At 36.6% G+C, this 19,967-nt stretch overlaps 1 protein-coding gene across 4 annotated transcripts in view; it reads right to left on the bottom strand.

Moving 5' to 3' along the window:
- The window catches only part of CFTR (CF transmembrane conductance regulator), a 194,486-nt gene that overhangs the window by 135,573 nt on the left and 38,946 nt on the right, over positions 1-19,967 (bottom strand). For all 4 annotated transcript variants that reach the window (XR_008372866.1, XM_053553531.1, XM_053553532.1 and 1 more), the window contains exons 4-7: positions 13,945-14,160; positions 9,676-9,765; positions 8,599-8,762; positions 7,362-7,487 (exon numbers count right to left, since the gene is read on the bottom strand). Coding sequence is in view for 3 of the 4 variants with exons in the window: in XM_053553531.1 (XP_053409506.1) it covers positions 7,362-7,487; positions 8,599-8,762; positions 9,676-9,765; positions 13,945-14,160 (596 nt within the window). In the remaining variant the exon portion in view is untranslated. The remainder of the gene's footprint in view (positions 1-7,361; positions 7,488-8,598; positions 8,763-9,675; positions 9,766-13,944; positions 14,161-19,967) is intronic.

Raw genomic sequence — 19,967 nt, 5'->3', positions numbered from 1 at the left:
CAAAGTTGTTCTGTTCTGTCAGTAACACCAATCAGGGGCGGGACGGGAACTGAGGGAACACCCCCCAGCCTCCATCAAGCACCCGAGGTTGTCAGGCCACACTTTCCCATGCTGGATAGAAGCACAGTGCAGTGGCCTGGCTCAGCAGAAATAGATTTCCTTGTGATTCAGGCAGGAGCAAACCCCTGGAGTATCAGTTCACTGGAGGCAACTGGGTCACAGCCCAGCGGGGCTATCAGTGACTGGGTGTGACAGAGGTGCAAGGTGGGGAAGGAGACATCAACCTTCCCAGACTAATATATTTGCTGGGTGGGTCCTCCTGACTTCACAGAGCACCGGAGCAAGTCATATCTGAATTGTCACCAGACCCCTGCTATCCAGTTGCTAGAGACCTTTTAAACTCTCCTACCTGAGACAGGTGCTGACTGAGACAATTGATTTGGACCTTTTGAACAGAGCCAATCGCCTGAGAACTATTCAAGTGGTGCCCTGGTTGTGTGGTTGTAGGAAGGTTTGATTTTCCTTTTCTAATTGTTGCCTGGGGGGGGGCGGGCGGGATGACTTAATTGCTGGTATTTCTCCACAGCTGAGACTTCAACCCAGCATAACTGTTTCACTAGGGTCGGACAGAGACCAGCTGAAAACAAGACAGAACCACTTAGCCCCACCACACCAAACAGGTCTCCACTTTCTCAGGCCATAGAACTGTACGGGTCCTCAACAAAGCTCCAGGGGAAAAATCAAATGGTGTAAAACAATCATGGGGCAGAATCAGTGGAAAAACTCTGGTAACATGAATAACAAGAATAGATCAACTCCCCCAAGGAAAGATATGGCAGATGTAACTGAAGATCCCATTCATAAACAACTGGCCGAGATGTCAGAAATTGAATTCAGAATTTGGATTGCAAACAAGATTAATAGAATGGAGGAAAATCTGGAATTAGAAATTCAAGGACCAATTCAAAAATCAAAATTAGAAATTCAAGGAGAAATTCAAAAGTTGTCTCAAGAATTTAACAAATTTAAAGACAAAACCACCAAAGATTTTGACACACTGAAGCACGAATTTGCAGCCCTCAAAGATCTGAAATATACAGTAGAATCCCTCAGTAACAGAGTGGAGCAAGCAGAAGAAAGGATTTCTGACATTGAAGACAAAACCTTTGAATGCTCCCAAACTCTCAAAGAGGAAGAGAAATGGAGAGCAAAAACAGATCATTCTCTCAGAGAGCTCTTGGATAATTTGAAGAAGGCTAATATCTGCCGGATTGGAATCGCTGAAAGTGATGAAGTGGCCTCACAAGGCACAGAGACCCTTCTCCATGAAATTATGAAAGAGAATTTTCCAGACATGTCAAGAGATTTTGAAATTCAGAGAGCAGACAGTTTCAGAACCCCAGCACGACTCAATCCCAATAAGACATCCACCAGGCATATCATAATTAACTTCACTAAATTAATACGAAGGAGAAAATTCTCAAAGCAGCCAAACGTAAGAAATCCATTACCTACAAAGGGAAGAATATTAGAATGACTGCAGATCTCTCTGCTGAAACTTTTCAAGCCAGAAGAGGGTGGTCATTGACTTTTAATCTCCTAAAGCAAAATAACTTTCAACCCCGGATCCTGTATCCAGCTAAACTGAGTTTCATCTATGATGAAGAAATTAAATACTTTAATGACATTCATATGTTGAAGAAATTTGCCATAACCAAACCAGCTCTTCAGGATATTCTCAGACCTATCCTCCAAAATGACCAGCACAATCCTCTACCACAAAAGTAAACTCACTCAGAAACTTTAGATCAAACTCCAAATTCCACAGTGGCAAAAGGATTAAAAATGTCCACTGGACTTTCAAAAAACTCGATACCCAAAATTATACCAGACTTATCAATATTTTCCATTAATGTGAATGGCTTAAACTGTCCTCTAAAGAGGCACAGGTTAGCTGACTAGATACAAAAACTCAGGCCAGATATTTGCTGCATACAAGAGTCACATCTTACGTTAAAAGATAAATATAGACTCAGGGTGAAAGGATGGTCATCCATATTTCAGGCAAACAGTAATCAGAAAAAAGCAGGTGTTGCAATTCTATTTGCAGACACAACAGGCTTTAAAGCAACAAAAGTAAGGAAGGATAAGAATGGTCACTTTATATTTGTTAAGGGTAATACTCAATACAATGAGATTTCAATTATTAATAAATATCTATTCACCCAACCAGAATGCGCCTCAATTTATAAGAGAAACTCCAACAGGCATGAGCAACTTGATTTCCTCCAGTTCCATAATAGTCGGAGATTTCAACACTCCTTTGGCAGTGTTGGATAGATCCTCCAATAAGAAGCTGAGCAAAGAAATTTTAGATTTAAACCTAACCATCCAACATTTGGATTTAGCAGACATCTACAGAACATTTCATCCCAACAAAACTGAATACACATACTTCTCATAAGCCCACAGAACATACTTCAAAATCGATCACATCTTAGGTCACAAGTCCAACCTCAAGAAATTTAAAGGAATAGAAATTATTCCTTGCATCTTCTCGGACCACCATGGAATAAAAGTTGAACTCAGTAACAACAGGAATCTGCATACTCATACAATATCATGGAAGTTAAATAACCTTATGCTGAATGATAGCTGGGTCAGAGATGAGATTAAGAAGGAAATTGCCAACTTTTTGGAACAAAACGACAATGAAGACATGAATTATCAGAACCTCTGGGATACCACAAAGGCAGTCCTGAGAGAAAATTTATACCACTGCAAGCCTTCCTCAAGAGAATGGAAAGAGAGGAAGTTAACAACTTAATGGGACATCACAAGAAAATGGAAAAGGAAGAACATTCCAACCCCAAACCCACTAAAGAAAAGAAATAACCAAAATTAGAGCAGAATTAAATGAAATTGAAAACAAAAGAATTATACAACAGATCAATAAATCAAAAAGTTGTTTTTTGAAAAGGTCAATAAAATAGATAAACCTTTGGCTAACCTAATCAGGTAAAAAAAGAGTAAAATCTCTAATCTCATCAATCAGAAGTGACAAAGACGAAGTAACAACAGACTCCTCAGAAATTCAAAAAATCCTTAATGAATATTACAAGAAAATTTATTCTCAGAAATATGAAAATCTGAAGGAAATTGACCAATACTTGGAAGCATGCACCTTCTAAGACTTAGCCAGAATCAAGTGGAAATGTTGAATAGGCCAATATCAAGTTCTGAAATAGCATTAACCATACAAAATCTCCCTGAAAAGAAAAGCCCGGGACCAGATGGCTTTACCTCAGAATTCTACCAAACCTTTAAAGAGGAACTAGTAACTATATTACTCAACCTGTTCCAAAATGTAGAAAAAGAAGGAAGACTACCCAACACAGCGTATGAAGCAAACATCACCCTGATCCTCAAACCAGGAAAAGACCCAACAAGAAAAGAAAATTATAGACCAATATCACTAATGAATATAGATGCAAAAATATTCAACAAGATCCTAACAAACTGAATCCAGCAAAACATCAAACAAATTATACATCATGACCAAGTCGGTTTTATCCCAGGGTCTCAAGGCTGGTTCAATATACGTAAATCTATCAGTATAATTCAGCACATAAACAAATTAAAAAACAAAGACCATATGATTCTCTCAATTGATGCAGAAAAAGCTTTTGATAATATACAGCATCCCTTCATGATCAGAACACTTAAGAAAATTGGTATAGAAGGGACATTTCTTGGCCATCTACAGCAAACCCACAGCAAATATATTGAATGGAGTTAAACTGAAATCATTTCCACTCAGATCAGGAACCAAACAAGGCTGCCCATTGACCAGAGATGTTGGCATGGATGTGGAGAAAAGGGAACACTTCTACACTGCTGGTGGGAATGCAAATTAATACATTCCTTTTGGAAAGATGTTTGGAGAACACTTAGAGATCTGAAAATAGACCTGCCATTCAATCCTATAATTCCTCTACTAGGCATATACCCAGAAGACCAAAAATCACATCATAACAATGATATTTGTACCAGAATGTTTATTGCAGCCCAATTCATAATTGCTAAGTCATGGAAAAAGCCCAAGTGCCCATCAATCCACGAATGGATTAATAAATTGTGGTATATGTACACCATGGAATATTATGCAGCCTTAAAGAAAGATGGAGACTTTACCTCTTTCATGTTTACGTGGATGGAGCTGGAACATATTCTTCTTAGTAAAGTATCTCAAGAATGGAAGAAAAAGTATCCAATGTGCTCAGCCCTACTATGAAACTAATTTATGGCTTTCACATGAAAGCTATAACCCAGTTATAACCTAAGAATGTGGGGAAGGGGGTGAGGGAGGGGAGGGAGGGGTGAGGATGGGGGGAGGATGGGTGGAAGGAGGGTGATTGGTGGGATGACACCTGCAGTGCATCTTACAAGGGTACATGTGAAACTTAGTAAATGTAGAATATAAATGTCTTAACACAATAAGTAAGAAAATGCCAGGAAGGCTATGTTAACCAGTGTGATGAAAATGTGTCAAATGGTCTATAAAATCAGTGTATGGTGCCCCATGATCGCATTAATGTACATAGCTATTATTTAATAATAAAAAAATAAAATAAAATAAAAATTATGAGCGTAGATACTACATCCTCTTTTTCTCTTTCATTTGAGCATACTTATTGCAATCACATTATGCTATACTTTCAATCTTATAGTTTGAACTGCAAATGGGAATTCTTTTTTTTTTTTTAACCACATATATGAACTTTAAATACTCCAGCAGGCAGAAGACAAGGAATGCAACATAAATCCTACTCTAAGATCTGTAAAAATTGGACTCACTTGTGATCCTCCCCAGCTAGCTCTTAAATAAGCAAAGGGCAATGAGAATAGGGACAAGTAGAGGGCAGTGCTGTGAGGAGTGACAGCTGTGCCATGGTAAAGTGCAGGTGGGCACCAGGCATGTGGACACTAGTTCAACTTGCCTGTACAGTTCAGAAAAGCGAGTCTCATTCTCAAGTAAAGGACTCACAGGGATTTTTTTTTCTTAGTATGAAAAAATAAAATGTAATCTGAGCCAACAAATGAAGATAAGGAGTTTAATGTGCCCAATCTAGATTGTGATTCACAGTCTAAACAGGTCCAATGTTGACTTATCTCAGTAATTTGTCACTGAAAACAGATTATGATTTTGGAATCTCACCTAGATCTGAATCCTGGCTTTCCAACTACAGCTTTGCCATCTTAAGCAAGTCACTCTTGCCTCTGATTTATGGAATTGACATCTATACAAGAGAAGCTTACGAACTCCCTTGTGGAGTTGTTGTCAAGATTAAATGAGAGCATAGCAGAGGGTCTAAAACTTAGAATCTGTAACGTGTGTCCTTCCTCCTCAGCAGAAAAAGAAAAATATTGACTAGGTTGGTCAATATTTTACAAAACGTTGATCACTGTTGGTCACTGTCTATAAAAATGTTAATAAATTTGTCAAATGGTTATTGAAATATATTAGAAACAGTTGAGAAAAATAGGAAGCAGTACTACACTAAAAGAATAATGAATGTAAGAACACTTACAAGAATTAGCCAGACTGCTATATTCTCCATAATAAAATTGCTAACACTTTATGAACCATAAAAATATTTTGTCAGTTTCTTATAAAAAAAATTGAAAATGACTTTATTACCAAAGAGCAATAAAAGTATAGATTTTCAAGGAGCTTTGCATGGCCTTTTGGCCAGTACAACAGTGGCTCAGGCTGAGATTATCACTCTTTTGAAGCACATTCTGCCAATCTCTTCCAGAACATTCTATTTGCTCTCTTAAGCAGGCGCATTTCTTCTTTCCTATATTTACGTCAGCACTAACCAGACTTTTCAGGTAACAATTTCATGCCAGATTATGTAAGTCATAGCCAAACATTTGCTATTAGAGTTGGTCACAATGAATTACAGAGTAGGGAGGATGGATTTCATCTTCTGAGGAAGAGGAAAGAAAAAACCAAAGTCAAGAAAAGCCAGCACCAAGGACGATCTGGTCATGAGTTTATCATAAGGCTTGAGCAAAACGGGTCCCCTGAGACTATCCTGGTTGTCCTTACCATGCCTGTATTTATAAGCTTAAGAGTGATGCAGGGAACAAGAGATAGAGCCCTCACTAGTTAATGAGAAAACAACTTCTACCAATTGCACAAGTCCCCAAGAACTTCAAGGATGTAGAAAATGCAGTTCCTTTCCTGGATTTGTCTTGATAAGCATAACAAAAACAGGTGACCAATAATGTTTGGGAAATAAATCCTCTTTTACTCCTTCTATTTACATGGCAAATGACTGAGCATTTCAGTATTTCTTTTGTTGTTCCAATCACACACCTGCAGCTCAGTTATCATTGTCTACAGGACTCAGGGGCCTAAATTTCTAATAACCCATATTCACCCCATCCAAAATGACACTCTTCTTTTTACTTTGTTTTTCCCTGTGAAATTGTAATGTTCCAAAATTATTTGCCCCTTGAATAATATATCAAACTTCACTGAGACTCCCAGAACCTTTTTGATTGAAGTTTGTACAACACAGAACTTGACTAAAGAAAAATGGTCTCATAGCTATGGAATGCTCTAGTTTATATTTTGCCAAAAATTATCTCAATTATCACATTTTACTCTATGCTGTATTTTTTTTGCTTGCTGGATATAATCTTTACTAATCAACACTAGACATAGGTATCAAGTTTTGAATCTTTCTCAGGAAGTATGTTTAATGACTTTAAGTGACTTCACTTCAAGTGAAAGATTTGTAAGAGGATTTATGACTATTATCCTGTGACATTTCTCAGTTAAGGGAGAACATATATTTTAACTAGGTAGAGGTTTTTTTTTCATTTTTCTTGTATTATAACATATACTTAAAGAAAAATCTAAATAGAAGATAATTTGGTTCATAATTATATACTTTAGCAGTTCCATCTGAGGTATCAATCAGACTCCAGCATAATGATCATTATTTTAATCAGATAAATATACAGGTTGTCCATAGAGCTTGTGTGAAATTTAAAATAGACAACTCTTTGTCTATTTAAAATAGACAGCTATGGACACATGTACGAAATTCTTTCATAAAGTATAAACATCCTTGTAATGCAAAATAACACACTGGATCAACTACATAAACGATCGCCCATGAAAATGAAATCGTGTAAGGCAAGAATAATGAAGTAATTTCATACAATTGTTTGATTGTCAAAAATGTCAAAGATGAGCAGGAAGTCCACTATGGTACGTGTGGACTCATTTTTTAAATATTAAAAATAAAAACACTAATAATACTGAAATTATCAGAACAACTTACTGTCTTAGGTTTTCAATCATTTTTTCCATTGCTTCCTCCCAGCAGTATGCCTTAACAGACTGGATATTTTCAATCATTTCTGAGGTTATCACCAGTCTTTCATTGATCTTCCCTGCTCTCTGATCTCTGTAAACAATTCAATCAGTCAATCTAATAGTGAAAACAAGTCAAATTACTAAAAACTATTCACACTTTTAAGAAAAATGGCATTTCTTTGATTAAACAGATGGGTATATATTTCATTATCAAATAAATGGCAATAAAATAATAGCTACCATTTACTAAATGCTTCCTATGTGCCCAATCCTGTGTCTGGTGCACTCCCTACACGATCCCCAATCCTTGTGACAGTCTATGAAAAGTGGCTATCTCTATTTTAAAGATGAAAAAACACAGACTCAGTGAGGTGAAATAGTTTGACTAAGGTCATACAACTAGTAAGTGTGCAATCTGGGATTCAACAAGAGGTATCTAACTCCAAAACGTGTATGCTTTCTTTCATAGCTCTGTAGCCCCCAGTTCCTGGGCAGTGGACCAGTGGTCTGCAGCCTGTTAGGAGATAGGCTACAGAGCTCTGGCCCTACCCTACCCCACTCCTACCCCCAAGAGTGGAAAAAAATTTTCTTTGGTGAAATTTAGGAACCCTGCACAGCAGGAGGTGACCAGCAGGTTATGGAGAGAAGCAGCTTTACCTGCATTTACAGCCTCTCCCCATCACAGCTTGAGCTACATCTACCTGCCCCCACGAGCTCTCACTCCATCCACGGAAAAATTGTCTCCCATGAAATCGGTCCCTGGTACCAAAAAGGTTGGGAACTGCTGGTCTAACTGACAAACTCAAGAAGTCCTATATCATAAGCAGTAACTGCTGTCATGCTATCACTGATTTATTCTGTGATATAAAGTGATTATCTATGAGCCAGAGTAGTAAAAGCCAATAAACTCTACACAAAATTTATGTATTCACTCTAATTCACATAAATGTTTTATCCATTTTTTCCTAAATCTTATGTCTATAAACATGAAAGATTCATAGCATATTTATAAATGCATTCTTTAGCCTGACAATCAAAGTCCCACTGATACACAAAGTATTATGTACACCATTACAATAATTTCTTTTTAATGAAACCCTATAGATTACAGTTTAGTACACAGAGCAGGCCTAGTTTTACTACCGTGAGCTTTTTGAACACTTGACTGAAAACCCTTTTGAGCTATGAAAACAGACTGCTACCTGTACTTCATCATCATTCTCCCTAATCCAGCTTGAACAAGGGCGAGGACTATGAGGAACCCAAGTCCACAGAAGGCAGAGGCCTGTAGCAATTCCCACAGCAGCCCCATCAGAAGCGTTACTTGCAAAGGGGCGATCCACACGAAATGAGCCAATGCAAGTCCCTGCAAAATAAAAGCAAAAACAAGTGGCATTTTATCCTCCACCCGCAGGAACAATCATATGTGACAGAAAGCAAACACAGGGAGCTTATGAAATCCAACACCTCATGGTTCTGAACACATTAAAATCCAGGTACTCACTCCATGGAACACAGAGCAATGCCGTTAAACCTCCTGCCCATAGACTAGGTTTTTCAAAGGACACATTTCAAGTCACCGTGTGTTTAAGTGTGTTTTTGTCAGTGGAACTGAGAATTACTATCTGAAGTATCATGTCTGAATTTATTTTATATAACTTATTTCTTCGTGGATACAGCAAGACCCTAGTCTAGAACATGAATAAACAAAGGGCTCTCCCCCCAGAGGTTTACTCCACAAAACTGCACGACTCTGTCATCTAATAGAGATACTCAGAATAAATATGTGCTCAGCTCAACAGTAATTAAGTTAGTACCTGTTGTGGGTCCAATGCTATGGTGGGTATTTGAAATAGAAAGATAAATAAACCACATTATCTCTCCTTAAGGACCTTGAATTTGTCACTTAAGACAGCACAGAACAAGAGTATCCGAGTATCATATTCAGCCAAAGTCAATACTATTTTCAGTATAAAAAGGTGACTGATGAATGAATGGTCAGTAAAAAATAAATAAATAAAGTATTAAAAGGTCTGATAAAGATTAAGTTTTGAAAAATCTTATTAACACCAAACTAAGGTGCCTTTGAGTTAAGTGGTTCCACCAGACCCCATCATGACACTTTGCTACTCAATTTAACTTTGTCAGTTTCCAGACTAGGGAAGGTAGAGATGAGTACAACAACACTTATTACTAGTATCTGACCCAGGAAAACTCCATCTGTGGGGACATATGATGTATACCAATAACACACAGACATTAAATCAATAGGTACATACTTCATCAAATTTGTTCAGGTTGTTGGAAAGGAGACTTACAAGCTGTCCAATACTTATTTTATCTAGAACACGGCTTGACAGCTTTAAAATCTAAAAGAAAAATGGGATGTTAGATGATAGCAACAAAAAGACATCTACATATTTACAAGTAACATTATAATACAGCTGAGGAATTTGGTTACTAGTAAAGAGTATTTTTATGTTCATCTAGCTTAGAATCTTCTCAGATTTATAAATATTTCTCTTATTAGCAAATATACTGGTATGGCTCTCGTTCTTTTATTTTTCAGCATTTAGAAAGTAATAGTTAGATTTTTCTCCTCCACAATAAGAATGGAGGATATCCATTCTTAATCTCAATATCCATTTATATTATGTGGATTTATTTATTTATCTTTATTGATGTTGTAAAAGGTGGAGTCAAAGGCAGTAAAATTTGAGATTAAACCTTTACCTTGACTTTTTCATGTAGTCCAATACTAACTTTTTTGAATAAAATTACTGTTGAAGTCAATAAAAGCATATTATGAACAATTGAATTATTAATAATTTTGTGAATAGTTACATTAATAATAGAAAATCCTAGATTTTACAAAGAAAAATATAATAGCATATGTGAAATTGTTAATTTATCTACTTATTTACCTATTTATTCTAATTAAAAATTATTAAGAAGATAAATTATGATTATGAAAAATCACAGTCATCTTTTGCCTGTAAAATTGAAGAATTGATTTGCTTTAACAGGCTTTGATTGGAAAGTATCCATCTAATATTTGTTTCAACTGAATCCTTCACATATTTACTGAGCATTTATTAGATGCAGATCACTACTATACTCTGTCTTGGGGATAACTATTAAAATTTAATTTAAGATAATTCTTGATTCAAGGAAATCTAGTACATAAATACCTACACATGATATGATAAATGAGTTAAAAGAAACAGAAAATGATAGGGTGGTTAATAGAAAGTTGAAACTCTAATTAGAAAAATCTGGAAAGAATTTATTGAAGAGTTAGAACTTGTGGTAGGTCTGGAATAATGAACAGTGTATAGATAAAAAGAGATGAGAAAGAGTTAAGATAGTTCATTCCAAAACATTAGAGAAATATGAAGGGAGTAGGGACCCATTGAGCTGGATTACACGAGTTAGTAACAGACTCAACCTCAGGTAACTCTGAGGTCTTAATAGGGAGCTGTGCGCACAGCAGGCACTCAGTGAGTATTTGTCAGTTTGGTTAATTGTGCATTTTTGAAATCCATAGACAAAGCTAAGTTTTGTTTGTGTTTAAATTCATTATTTAAAGTATAATGTCACAGAATTTGGGATAAAGCAAAAGAGTGCTCTATTGTAATAGAAAATGTGGAATATTGTAGGAAGAGTTCTATGCATCCCTGCCACAAAGATGAAACAGGTTAGATGTGGGAAAGGATGCAGTTAGTAAAAAGTCAACACAAGGCTCACTGTAGGAACCCAACCAGAGTCACACAGAGATGTAATCACTTTATTTGGGAATAACACCAATGTAGGCTGGAGAGAGAAATCAACATAGGTAAGAACACAGATACTCAATGTTAAGAAAGGAACACACGTACCACAGCATCTAACTAATTAATGTATTCTGGGACTGAAAAACTGACACATAGTGCTGTATGTATGCCAGATGTTACATACAGATTTGTTGACAAACTAACCTGCTCCTTATTTGCTCTCACTTCCTTGTCGCCTCTCTCTTCCCATGTAGCACAGCCTGCCTCATTGTATTTCAGTACTTATTTCATTTTCCCCAGTAGCTGGAAAACCCTCCACTTTATAGACTGTAATTTACCTATTTTAGAAAATTTAAAGCAGTTTTCCCACAGTAGTCTCTACGTTTTTAGGTTTTCATTTCCTTATCCATAGACAAGGATAACAGTACCTACTGTAAACAGTTGTAGGGAGGATTACCGAGATAGTATGTGTGTCATGCATATTCCTAGCTATTAGTTATCATCATGATATTAAGCACTTGTTATAAATACTTATTAAACTAAATTCAACTTTCTTTGATAGTCAAAACATGTAGAATCTATATTCAAAATAACACCTAATAATTTCTAAACTCATAAAAGAGTCTGGATCAAAATAAAATGTTTACTGATCTGTCATCCACATTTTCCTGGTAACCTGTAAAGTGGTGAGATTGCAGCTGAGGTGATTTGATTAAACTGTGAACTCTGTTTTTTTTTCCCCTCTGCCTCCATAAAAGACTTTTTTGAATAATAAAGTATGGTTGTTAAGATTTTATAACACAATTGACCTTGGGTATTTGCTAGAGGCAAATTTCAGATCTGTGCTCCTTATAAGCCAAGCATATAAAGTTTTTTTTACATCGGCGGAAGAAAAAAAGAGAAGGGCAAAGCAATATCCAACCAAGTCAATCAAAAACAGCTTAGTAGATTCAAGTAGTCACACACAGTATTGAATCAGGTTGGTGAAAGCACATGCCATTGAAATGGCCTTAACTTGCATTCGTACGAAGCTTTTAATTTGATCAGGTCCTATTTATTTATTTTAATTGTTACTGTGATTGCTTTTGGGGTCTTCATGAATTCTTTGCCTAGGCCAACATCAATAAAAGATTTTCCTATATTTCTTCTAGGATTTTTAGACTTTTCTGCCTCCAGTTTAAGTCTGATCAAATTAAAAACCTTCTGCACAGCCAAGAATACAACCAAAAGAGCAAATAGACAACCCACAGAAGGGGAAAAAATATTTGCATGCTATGTGTCTGATAAAGGACTGATCACCAGAATCAAAAAAGAACCCAAGCAAGTCAGCAAGAAACAACCGAACAACCACATTAAAAAGTGGGGAAAACACATGAACAGAAACTTTCCAAATGAAGGTATACTAACAGCCAATGAACTCATGAAAAAGTGCTCAATATTTCTAATCATTACGGCAGTTCAAATCAAAACCACAAAGTGATATCACCTAACTCCAACAAGAATGGCTTGAAGAAGTCCCAAAATAACAGATGCTGGTGTGGATGTGGATAGAACAGAACTCTTACCCACTGTTGGTGGGACTACAAACCTCTATAGAAAATCATATGGAGATACCTCAGAGAACATGAAGTGGACCTACCATGTGCTCTAGCATCCTACTGCCAGGTCTATACCCAAAGGAAAAAGGCCATTTTATGAAAGGACACCTGCATACAAATGTTCAAAGCAGCACAATTCACAATCGCAAAGATGTGGAAACAATCCAAGGGTCCACCAATAGATGAATGGATTAATAAAATGTGGTACGTGCATATTATGGGGTATTACTCAGTCACAAAGAAAAATGACAGTTTAGTATTTTTTGTGACAACTTGGATGGAACTGGAGGGCATTCTTCTAAGTGAAACTTCATAGGAATGGAGATACAAATACATGTACTTAATAACAGGCTGGAACTGATCGATCATCAAACACTAAATTGATCAGAAGTCAATGAAAGTCAATCTCAATGAAATCAAGCTGAGGGGGGGAGGGAGGGGGTGGGTAAATTCACATCTATTGGGTAGGCTGTACACTGTCTGGGTAGGGGGCACACATAACCTTGACTCAATTTGTGCCAAAAAAAGTAAGTAAACAAAACATGTATATCCCCTAATATTCTGAATTTTTTTTAAATTGTGTTTATAAATTACCTAAATATTAATTTTAATTCCTCCAAATGGTGCTTTAGTAAATCAGTCTCTTATCTGAACAATACATATAAGCAGAGTAGGTTCTCATGGTTTCAATGCATGGGCTATTCCAAAAATTTCAAATTTGTAGGACTCATGGAATGACAAAAGTCCAACTCAAAACAACGCAATGGATGCTACCACTTACAACAACTAGTTAAGGTGGAAACAGTTATTGCTTGGGTAATCTATCACTGACAATTATATTTTACCATAAATTGATATTTTGTCAGTGACTTTGATGCAGACTGTGTAAGTCAATTTAACAGGGAATCACAGATTGCAAAATAATGATATGACTGGTGAAAAAAACAAAAATGAAACCTACAATATAGGCACTTTACAGAAGGTGCTTATCATATGAAGTGAATTAAATTGTCAAGAACAATTAAAAACATATATTCTTGTCATTTATTTCATAGGTGTATAAAATGAGTTTTAGCATTAATTCTCTACTTGTACCAGCTCACTATCTAATTCATGGCATTTAAAACATTTATATGGAGAATACATGTACCATGGGGACTATGTGAGGGAGTATTACCTTCTTATAAATCAAACTAAACATAGCTATTCTCATCTGCATTCCAATGTGATGGAGGCCAAAAATGGCTGGGTGTAGGAGCAGTGTCCTCACGACAAAGAGAAGGCATAAGCCTATGCCTAGATAGATTGCTATGGAACGCTCCGCCTTGTTGTCTGGATCATAGGAAGCTATGATTCTTCCCAGTAAGAGAGGTTGTACTGCTTTGGTGACCTCCTACAGAAAGAAAAAAAAGAGACATTAAATTTCATGTCCCTCTTATAAAATACTCACACTATTTGAACACACGTAGTTTCATCTTAAGAGGTCTTAAAATGGGCTAACATACAGGGTCATACCATACATGAAACTCCTGACACTATTTTTACTATTTTGATACTCTGAAGTGAAATTTCATGTTTGGTTATAGCAAAAGTCATTTGGAGACAAGGTATTTTTTAACTAAAAAGTGAATAGTTGCCATAAAGTAAAAGCATAGTTTCTGAAATAGTTTGTTAATTAGTAACATCTACCAAGCACTTACTAGTTTCTGAAATATTTCCTACTTGGTTTCATAACAACTTTTGGAGTCAGAATAAGCATTATTATTACCCTGCAGATGAAGAAACCGCACAGACCAAGTGACTGGATATAATTTCAAAATAGAACTTTCAAAAATGTTTTGAGCAATGGCATTATTTTTAGAATAAGCAAACTTCCCAAGGCATTGGAGGCAGGAGCATGCCAGTAGTAATGGTTTTTAAGTCAGCCACCTCCGGTCTGGAAAGGGTATGGGCTTCAGTGAAGGAGTTTTCCAGCAGGCTCACCCTTGGGGCTAGACTCAATGACTCACCCACTCCTCAAAGGCTGATGAGTAGTTGAAGGGAGAGGGTGGGAGTAGTGTTTGCACAGATCTACCTCATCATGGTCCTCAGCTGAGTAGTAAACCAAATTGTTGACCAAATGTATTACCACTTCTCCTGAATGTATAGAAATAGATTTGAACCCAGGGATTTGAACCCTAGAGGTCTAATTCTTACCCATCTGGCTAAATAGCCTTCAAAAGGGAAAGATCCATAATTCCCCATTTTGTTTTCTAATGACCTAGGGAAATGGGAGCATGAAGCTAAGCCCTGCAAAGGAATAATGTTATACTTAGTTCCGTTTCAAATGTATATTTCCCAGACTGACTGGACCCCACCTCCACCCCCACTACTGCTCAGCATTACTCTGCCTCAACCCTTAAAGTGCTTGTTTTTTCCCATTTTCTGCAATGATTTAACTTTTTCTAAACCTCAAGTGTCCAATACCACCAGCCCCCTTATACTCAATAGACAACCACATTTTCTACACCAAATTCATTCTCACGATGATGCCTAACCAGTATAAGGCTGTCACTGTTGACCGCTGGCTTTCTATAGCTGCTCATTCTGTGCCTTTTATACAATACTTCACTTCAAATCAACTAGACCAATGCTCTGAGTGTAAGAAAACATTCAAACTTTTAAAAAGTTTCCAAATCAATCACAAACCTGGAATACTATAGTTCTCTCATCTCACATAGCCATAATTTAAATGTGAGTTTGGGCCAGGCGTGGTGGCTCACGCCTGTAATTCTAGCACCCTGGGTGACCTGGGAGGGTGGATTGCTTGAGGTCAGGAGTTTGAGATCAGCCTAAGTAAGAGTGAGACCCCATCTCTAAAAGAAAAATAGCTGGTCATTGTGGTGGGCACCTGTAGTCCAGCTACTGGAGAGACAGAGGCAAAAGGATTGCCTGAGCCCAAGAGTTTGAGGTTGCTGTGACCTATGATGTTGTCTCTACTGAGGGCAACAAAATGAATCTCTGTCTAAATAAATAAATAAACATGAGTTTGAATTACAGCAGCAGACAGATAATGAAAAAAAAAACACTGCTAACCTCCTACTCAGTTATGACGTGTTAATAGTTTGCCGTATCCACTAAAACGGACCTGTGTTTTTTTTTAAAGTAATTACACAAATTACTGCTTCACAGGTATCATTTTATGCCTGCTTTGTACTCTTGTTACACAGGTATACATCTTCAGAATGCACATATAGAATTATTTTTGAGGTTTTAAATTTTATATAAATGGCATCATACTGTACTTTGGGCAACTTTCTTTCTTAACACTGTATTTGACATCTACTTTTACTGATACTTTTATAGCCAACTCAGTTAAGTGTCGTTTGACGTCCCATCCTGTGAATAAATCATGTCGTTTGCCCTCTGCTCTGCACTGGGACAGTTGTGTCGTTTCCACTGCTCCAGTGATTAGGTGACCGCAATCAGTGCAAGTGCTGCCCTGTCCCTTTTTATAAAGTTCTATATGTACATGTCAAACTTTCTCTAAAGTAAACAACTATTTCAAAACCACTCCTTAAAGTAGAAAAGCGTATAGTTAATAAAAATCTTGGATTTAAAATTATTAACATATGTATAAATACTATATTTGCACTGCAAATATAATTTTTCATGGTCTGCTTACAGGGTCAATATTTCATTCTTAAAATTATTTTTAAATTAATATTTTTTCTCCCAGTTTTTCTATGTTACATCATTTTTCATTGACAAATGTCCATGCCACATTTACTTTGATTTAGCTTTTCATGACAAATGGGTTTGCACTTGGCTAAAATGCGCTCTTGAATTGAGGTCTAGGGCATTAGATTTATATGTGCTACCCACGTTGGAAGCATATGGCACCATGAAGGAGAGAGCAAGGAACACTGTTTACCCTGCCTACCAGATAAAGCATCATTTCTTGTTCTTTTTAAGACAATTTGTGGAAGGGTCTGTCTTGTGACTGCTCCTTACGAAGTCAGTCATTTATGTCATGGTTAGCATAAACACCTTTCACCCTTTTTCAGAACTTATTCCTCATCTAAAACAGATAGATAGATAGATAGAGCATGTCTGCATCCCTGATACAGACTATATCCACCAATATACAGTAGAACCACCACTAAGTATGAATACCACATTCAAAAACAATCACATAAATATTTCTAAGGAATTACTCCTGTCTGTGGAATGCTAAAAAGGGCAAATAGCATTCTTGAGAAAAAAAGATAAATATCTTAGCAATTTATCTCTAACACAGAATTTTTAGAGTTAGACATCTAAACGCTTGGATAAGTTTTATCCTGTTGAGTAATTTGAGTTAAACTCTCTTCCATTGAATGTCCATTACAATTTCCATAACTGTCTTATCTATTACAAGAGACATATTTGCTAAATTGTCATTCAGTTGCAATTTATAACAAAATAATTAAAATCTGTATTACGTAGTAATCTGAACGAAATGCCTTTTTTTCCTAAGAGATAGGTCTTGCTATGTTGCCCAGGCTGGAATACAGGGGCTATTTACAGGCACAATCATAGCAGCCTCAAACCCCTGAGCTTAAGCCGACCCTTTCTTCAGCCTCCTGAATAACTGGGACTACAGGATCACCCCACCACATCCCACTTGGAATGCCTATTTTATATATTGTCATTATTGAGTTAGTTGTCATCTTTCCTCAACCAAGGAAACGACAGTGGCTGTTTTACAAACAGACTGGTAGTAGTATTTTAGAAGGGCACATGTTCAGAGAATAAAATGCAATTTATGTTTGGTAGAGAATTTCCAATAATAAGACCATGTGCAAACAGCAAACCAACATAAACCTCAACATCACATAGAGATGTTACCATTCAAGGACAAAATCAGCACTGAAAATCTCCCACCCCTTCTACAGTTTTCCCTAATCTGTTTTAAGCAACATGTTCCCTAATATTTACTATAGAACCATTTACAGATATCACCTGATTTTTTTATTTGGAAAAGAAAACAATGGTAACCGATACCCAGCTTAGTCTATTAAGTATGTTCCTTTACAAAAAATTACCCCAGAATGCCTGGGAGAAACACAGTCCTATCTTCTTGTACATGAAACCACCTGTACTCCATAGCTGGGACTATTTTCAGAGATATAAGAAAGGTCCTCATTTGCTACACATGAAATGGTACAAGCCAACTGAGGCTTGCATGTAAGGAGGAGAAATGTTAAACTGCCTATGTATTTAATAAAATAGGTTATTGCTCTTTATCACACACAATTCAAGATGGAATTTAATGATTCATTTAGGTAACAGAAATCTGATAGCAATGAGTAAGCCAGCATGACAATGAAATACAGAACTGAAAGTCATAAAGCCCAAGGTCTTATCCCGGCTTGTTAGCCACATTGTCCATGTCTCCCCTCAGCCACTTCCCTTTTCTACAGTTTTCCTCACTAATATGCTGAAAGGTGCAGCAGGATTCTCCTGATGGTCCCCTCCAGGGCTGACATCTCAGATTGTATGACCTGAATCTGCACATTCCCCTGGAAGAAGCCAAGAATTCCTTGGATAATTTTCCTGGCCCACATCCTTCCATGACTATGAAAGTCGTCTTCCCAGACGCATGCAGGGCTGAGAAGAATGGAGTCTACCCAGATTGTATTCCTGATGGGAATAATCTTCGGCGTCAATTTACATCATCCTCTCAGGGAAAAGTTGAACGCCTCTTAGGAAATAGACCTAGTTTTTCACAGATCTTCCAGACAGAGCTCAAAGTTGCTGAAGATGAGTCTAAATTCTTTAACCATTTCTGTTTTACCTACATTAGGGTAGGACCAGATGTTTCCAGACATAGGGAAGTTTGCTTTTTCTGGATATTCAGACTAGGAAGGTAAGTTTGGGTGAAAATAGAGATCTGGACTCAGGCTTGTAATTAAGTTAAATACACTAATCTCAAGATAATGTATTTTAAAAATTACAGTTCCAAGCCCAAAACATATTTGTTTCTAGTATTTGTAGAATGATTGGTTGAAAATTTTCTAGGGCTATTTTTTATTCTATTCTTAACCAAAGTGCATGGTTACTTTGTAAAATCATCATTATCATCTTCACGTGTTTTAAATATACAGTACTACCTATGTCTTTATCTCAGAAATACAAGGGCAGCTTAATATTGAGAAACCAATAGAATAACAATAGACTACAGAAGAAGCTGTGATTATCTCAAAAACAAGTAAAATGGAATCTGATAAAACTTCATTTATTAGAAACAGCATCTGTTCTTTTTCTTTTCATTAAGTCATATGTACATAGATCATGAATACATTTACGCCTTTGTGGGATACAATGTGTTGATTATTTGTACAGATTGGAGTGCTTAACTCCTACTAATTAACATAGATTTCACCTCATTTATTTAATCACAGTGTTAAGACATTTGTGTTTTATACTTGATAGATTTGACTTGTACCCTTGCAATATGCTCCATAGGTGTGGTCACACCATTAACCCTCCCTCTATCGAACCACCCCTTCCCTTTCCCTTCCCAACCCCTCCCCTTCCCTCCTTCATCCTGGGCTATAGTTGTGATTCATCTTTCATATGAAAGTATGGGTGATTATAAATTGGTTTCATAGTAGTACTGAGTACATTGGATTTTTTTTCCATTCCTGAGATACTTTACTAAGAAGGATATTTTCCATCTCCATCCATGTAAACATAAAAGAGGTAAAGTCTCCGTCTTTCTCTAAGGCTGCATAGTATCCATGGGGATCTAAATGTAGACCTGCTGTTTGATCCTGCAATTCCTCTACTAGGTGTATATCCAAAAGACCAAAAATCACTTGGCAACAAAGATATTTGCACCAGATTGTTCATTGCAGCTCAATTCATAATTGCCAAGTGATGAAAGAAGCCCAAGTGCCCATTGACCCATGAATGGATTAATAAATTATGGTATATGTTTACCATGGAATACTATGCAGCAGCATCTATTCTTAATTAACTTGAAAATAAAGACACATTGTTAACCTGAAAAGGGCTTTCTTCTTCAAAACAACAATCAGTACCATAATTAACAAAACTGTAGACGTATTAACTTTAGAGTCAGGAAAAACAAAAAGAATACTAGCTATCAACATTTTTCTAAAACTTCTAGTTAATGCAACTCAAATGATTGAGATACAAATATTGGAAAGAAGA

Source organism: Nycticebus coucang, chromosome 11, assembly GCF_027406575.1.
Source record: "Nycticebus coucang isolate mNycCou1 chromosome 11, mNycCou1.pri, whole genome shotgun sequence".
Lineage (NCBI taxonomy): Eukaryota > Metazoa > Chordata > Mammalia > Primates > Lorisidae > Nycticebus > Nycticebus coucang.
This window is presented reverse-complemented; position numbering and strand designations above follow the sequence as displayed.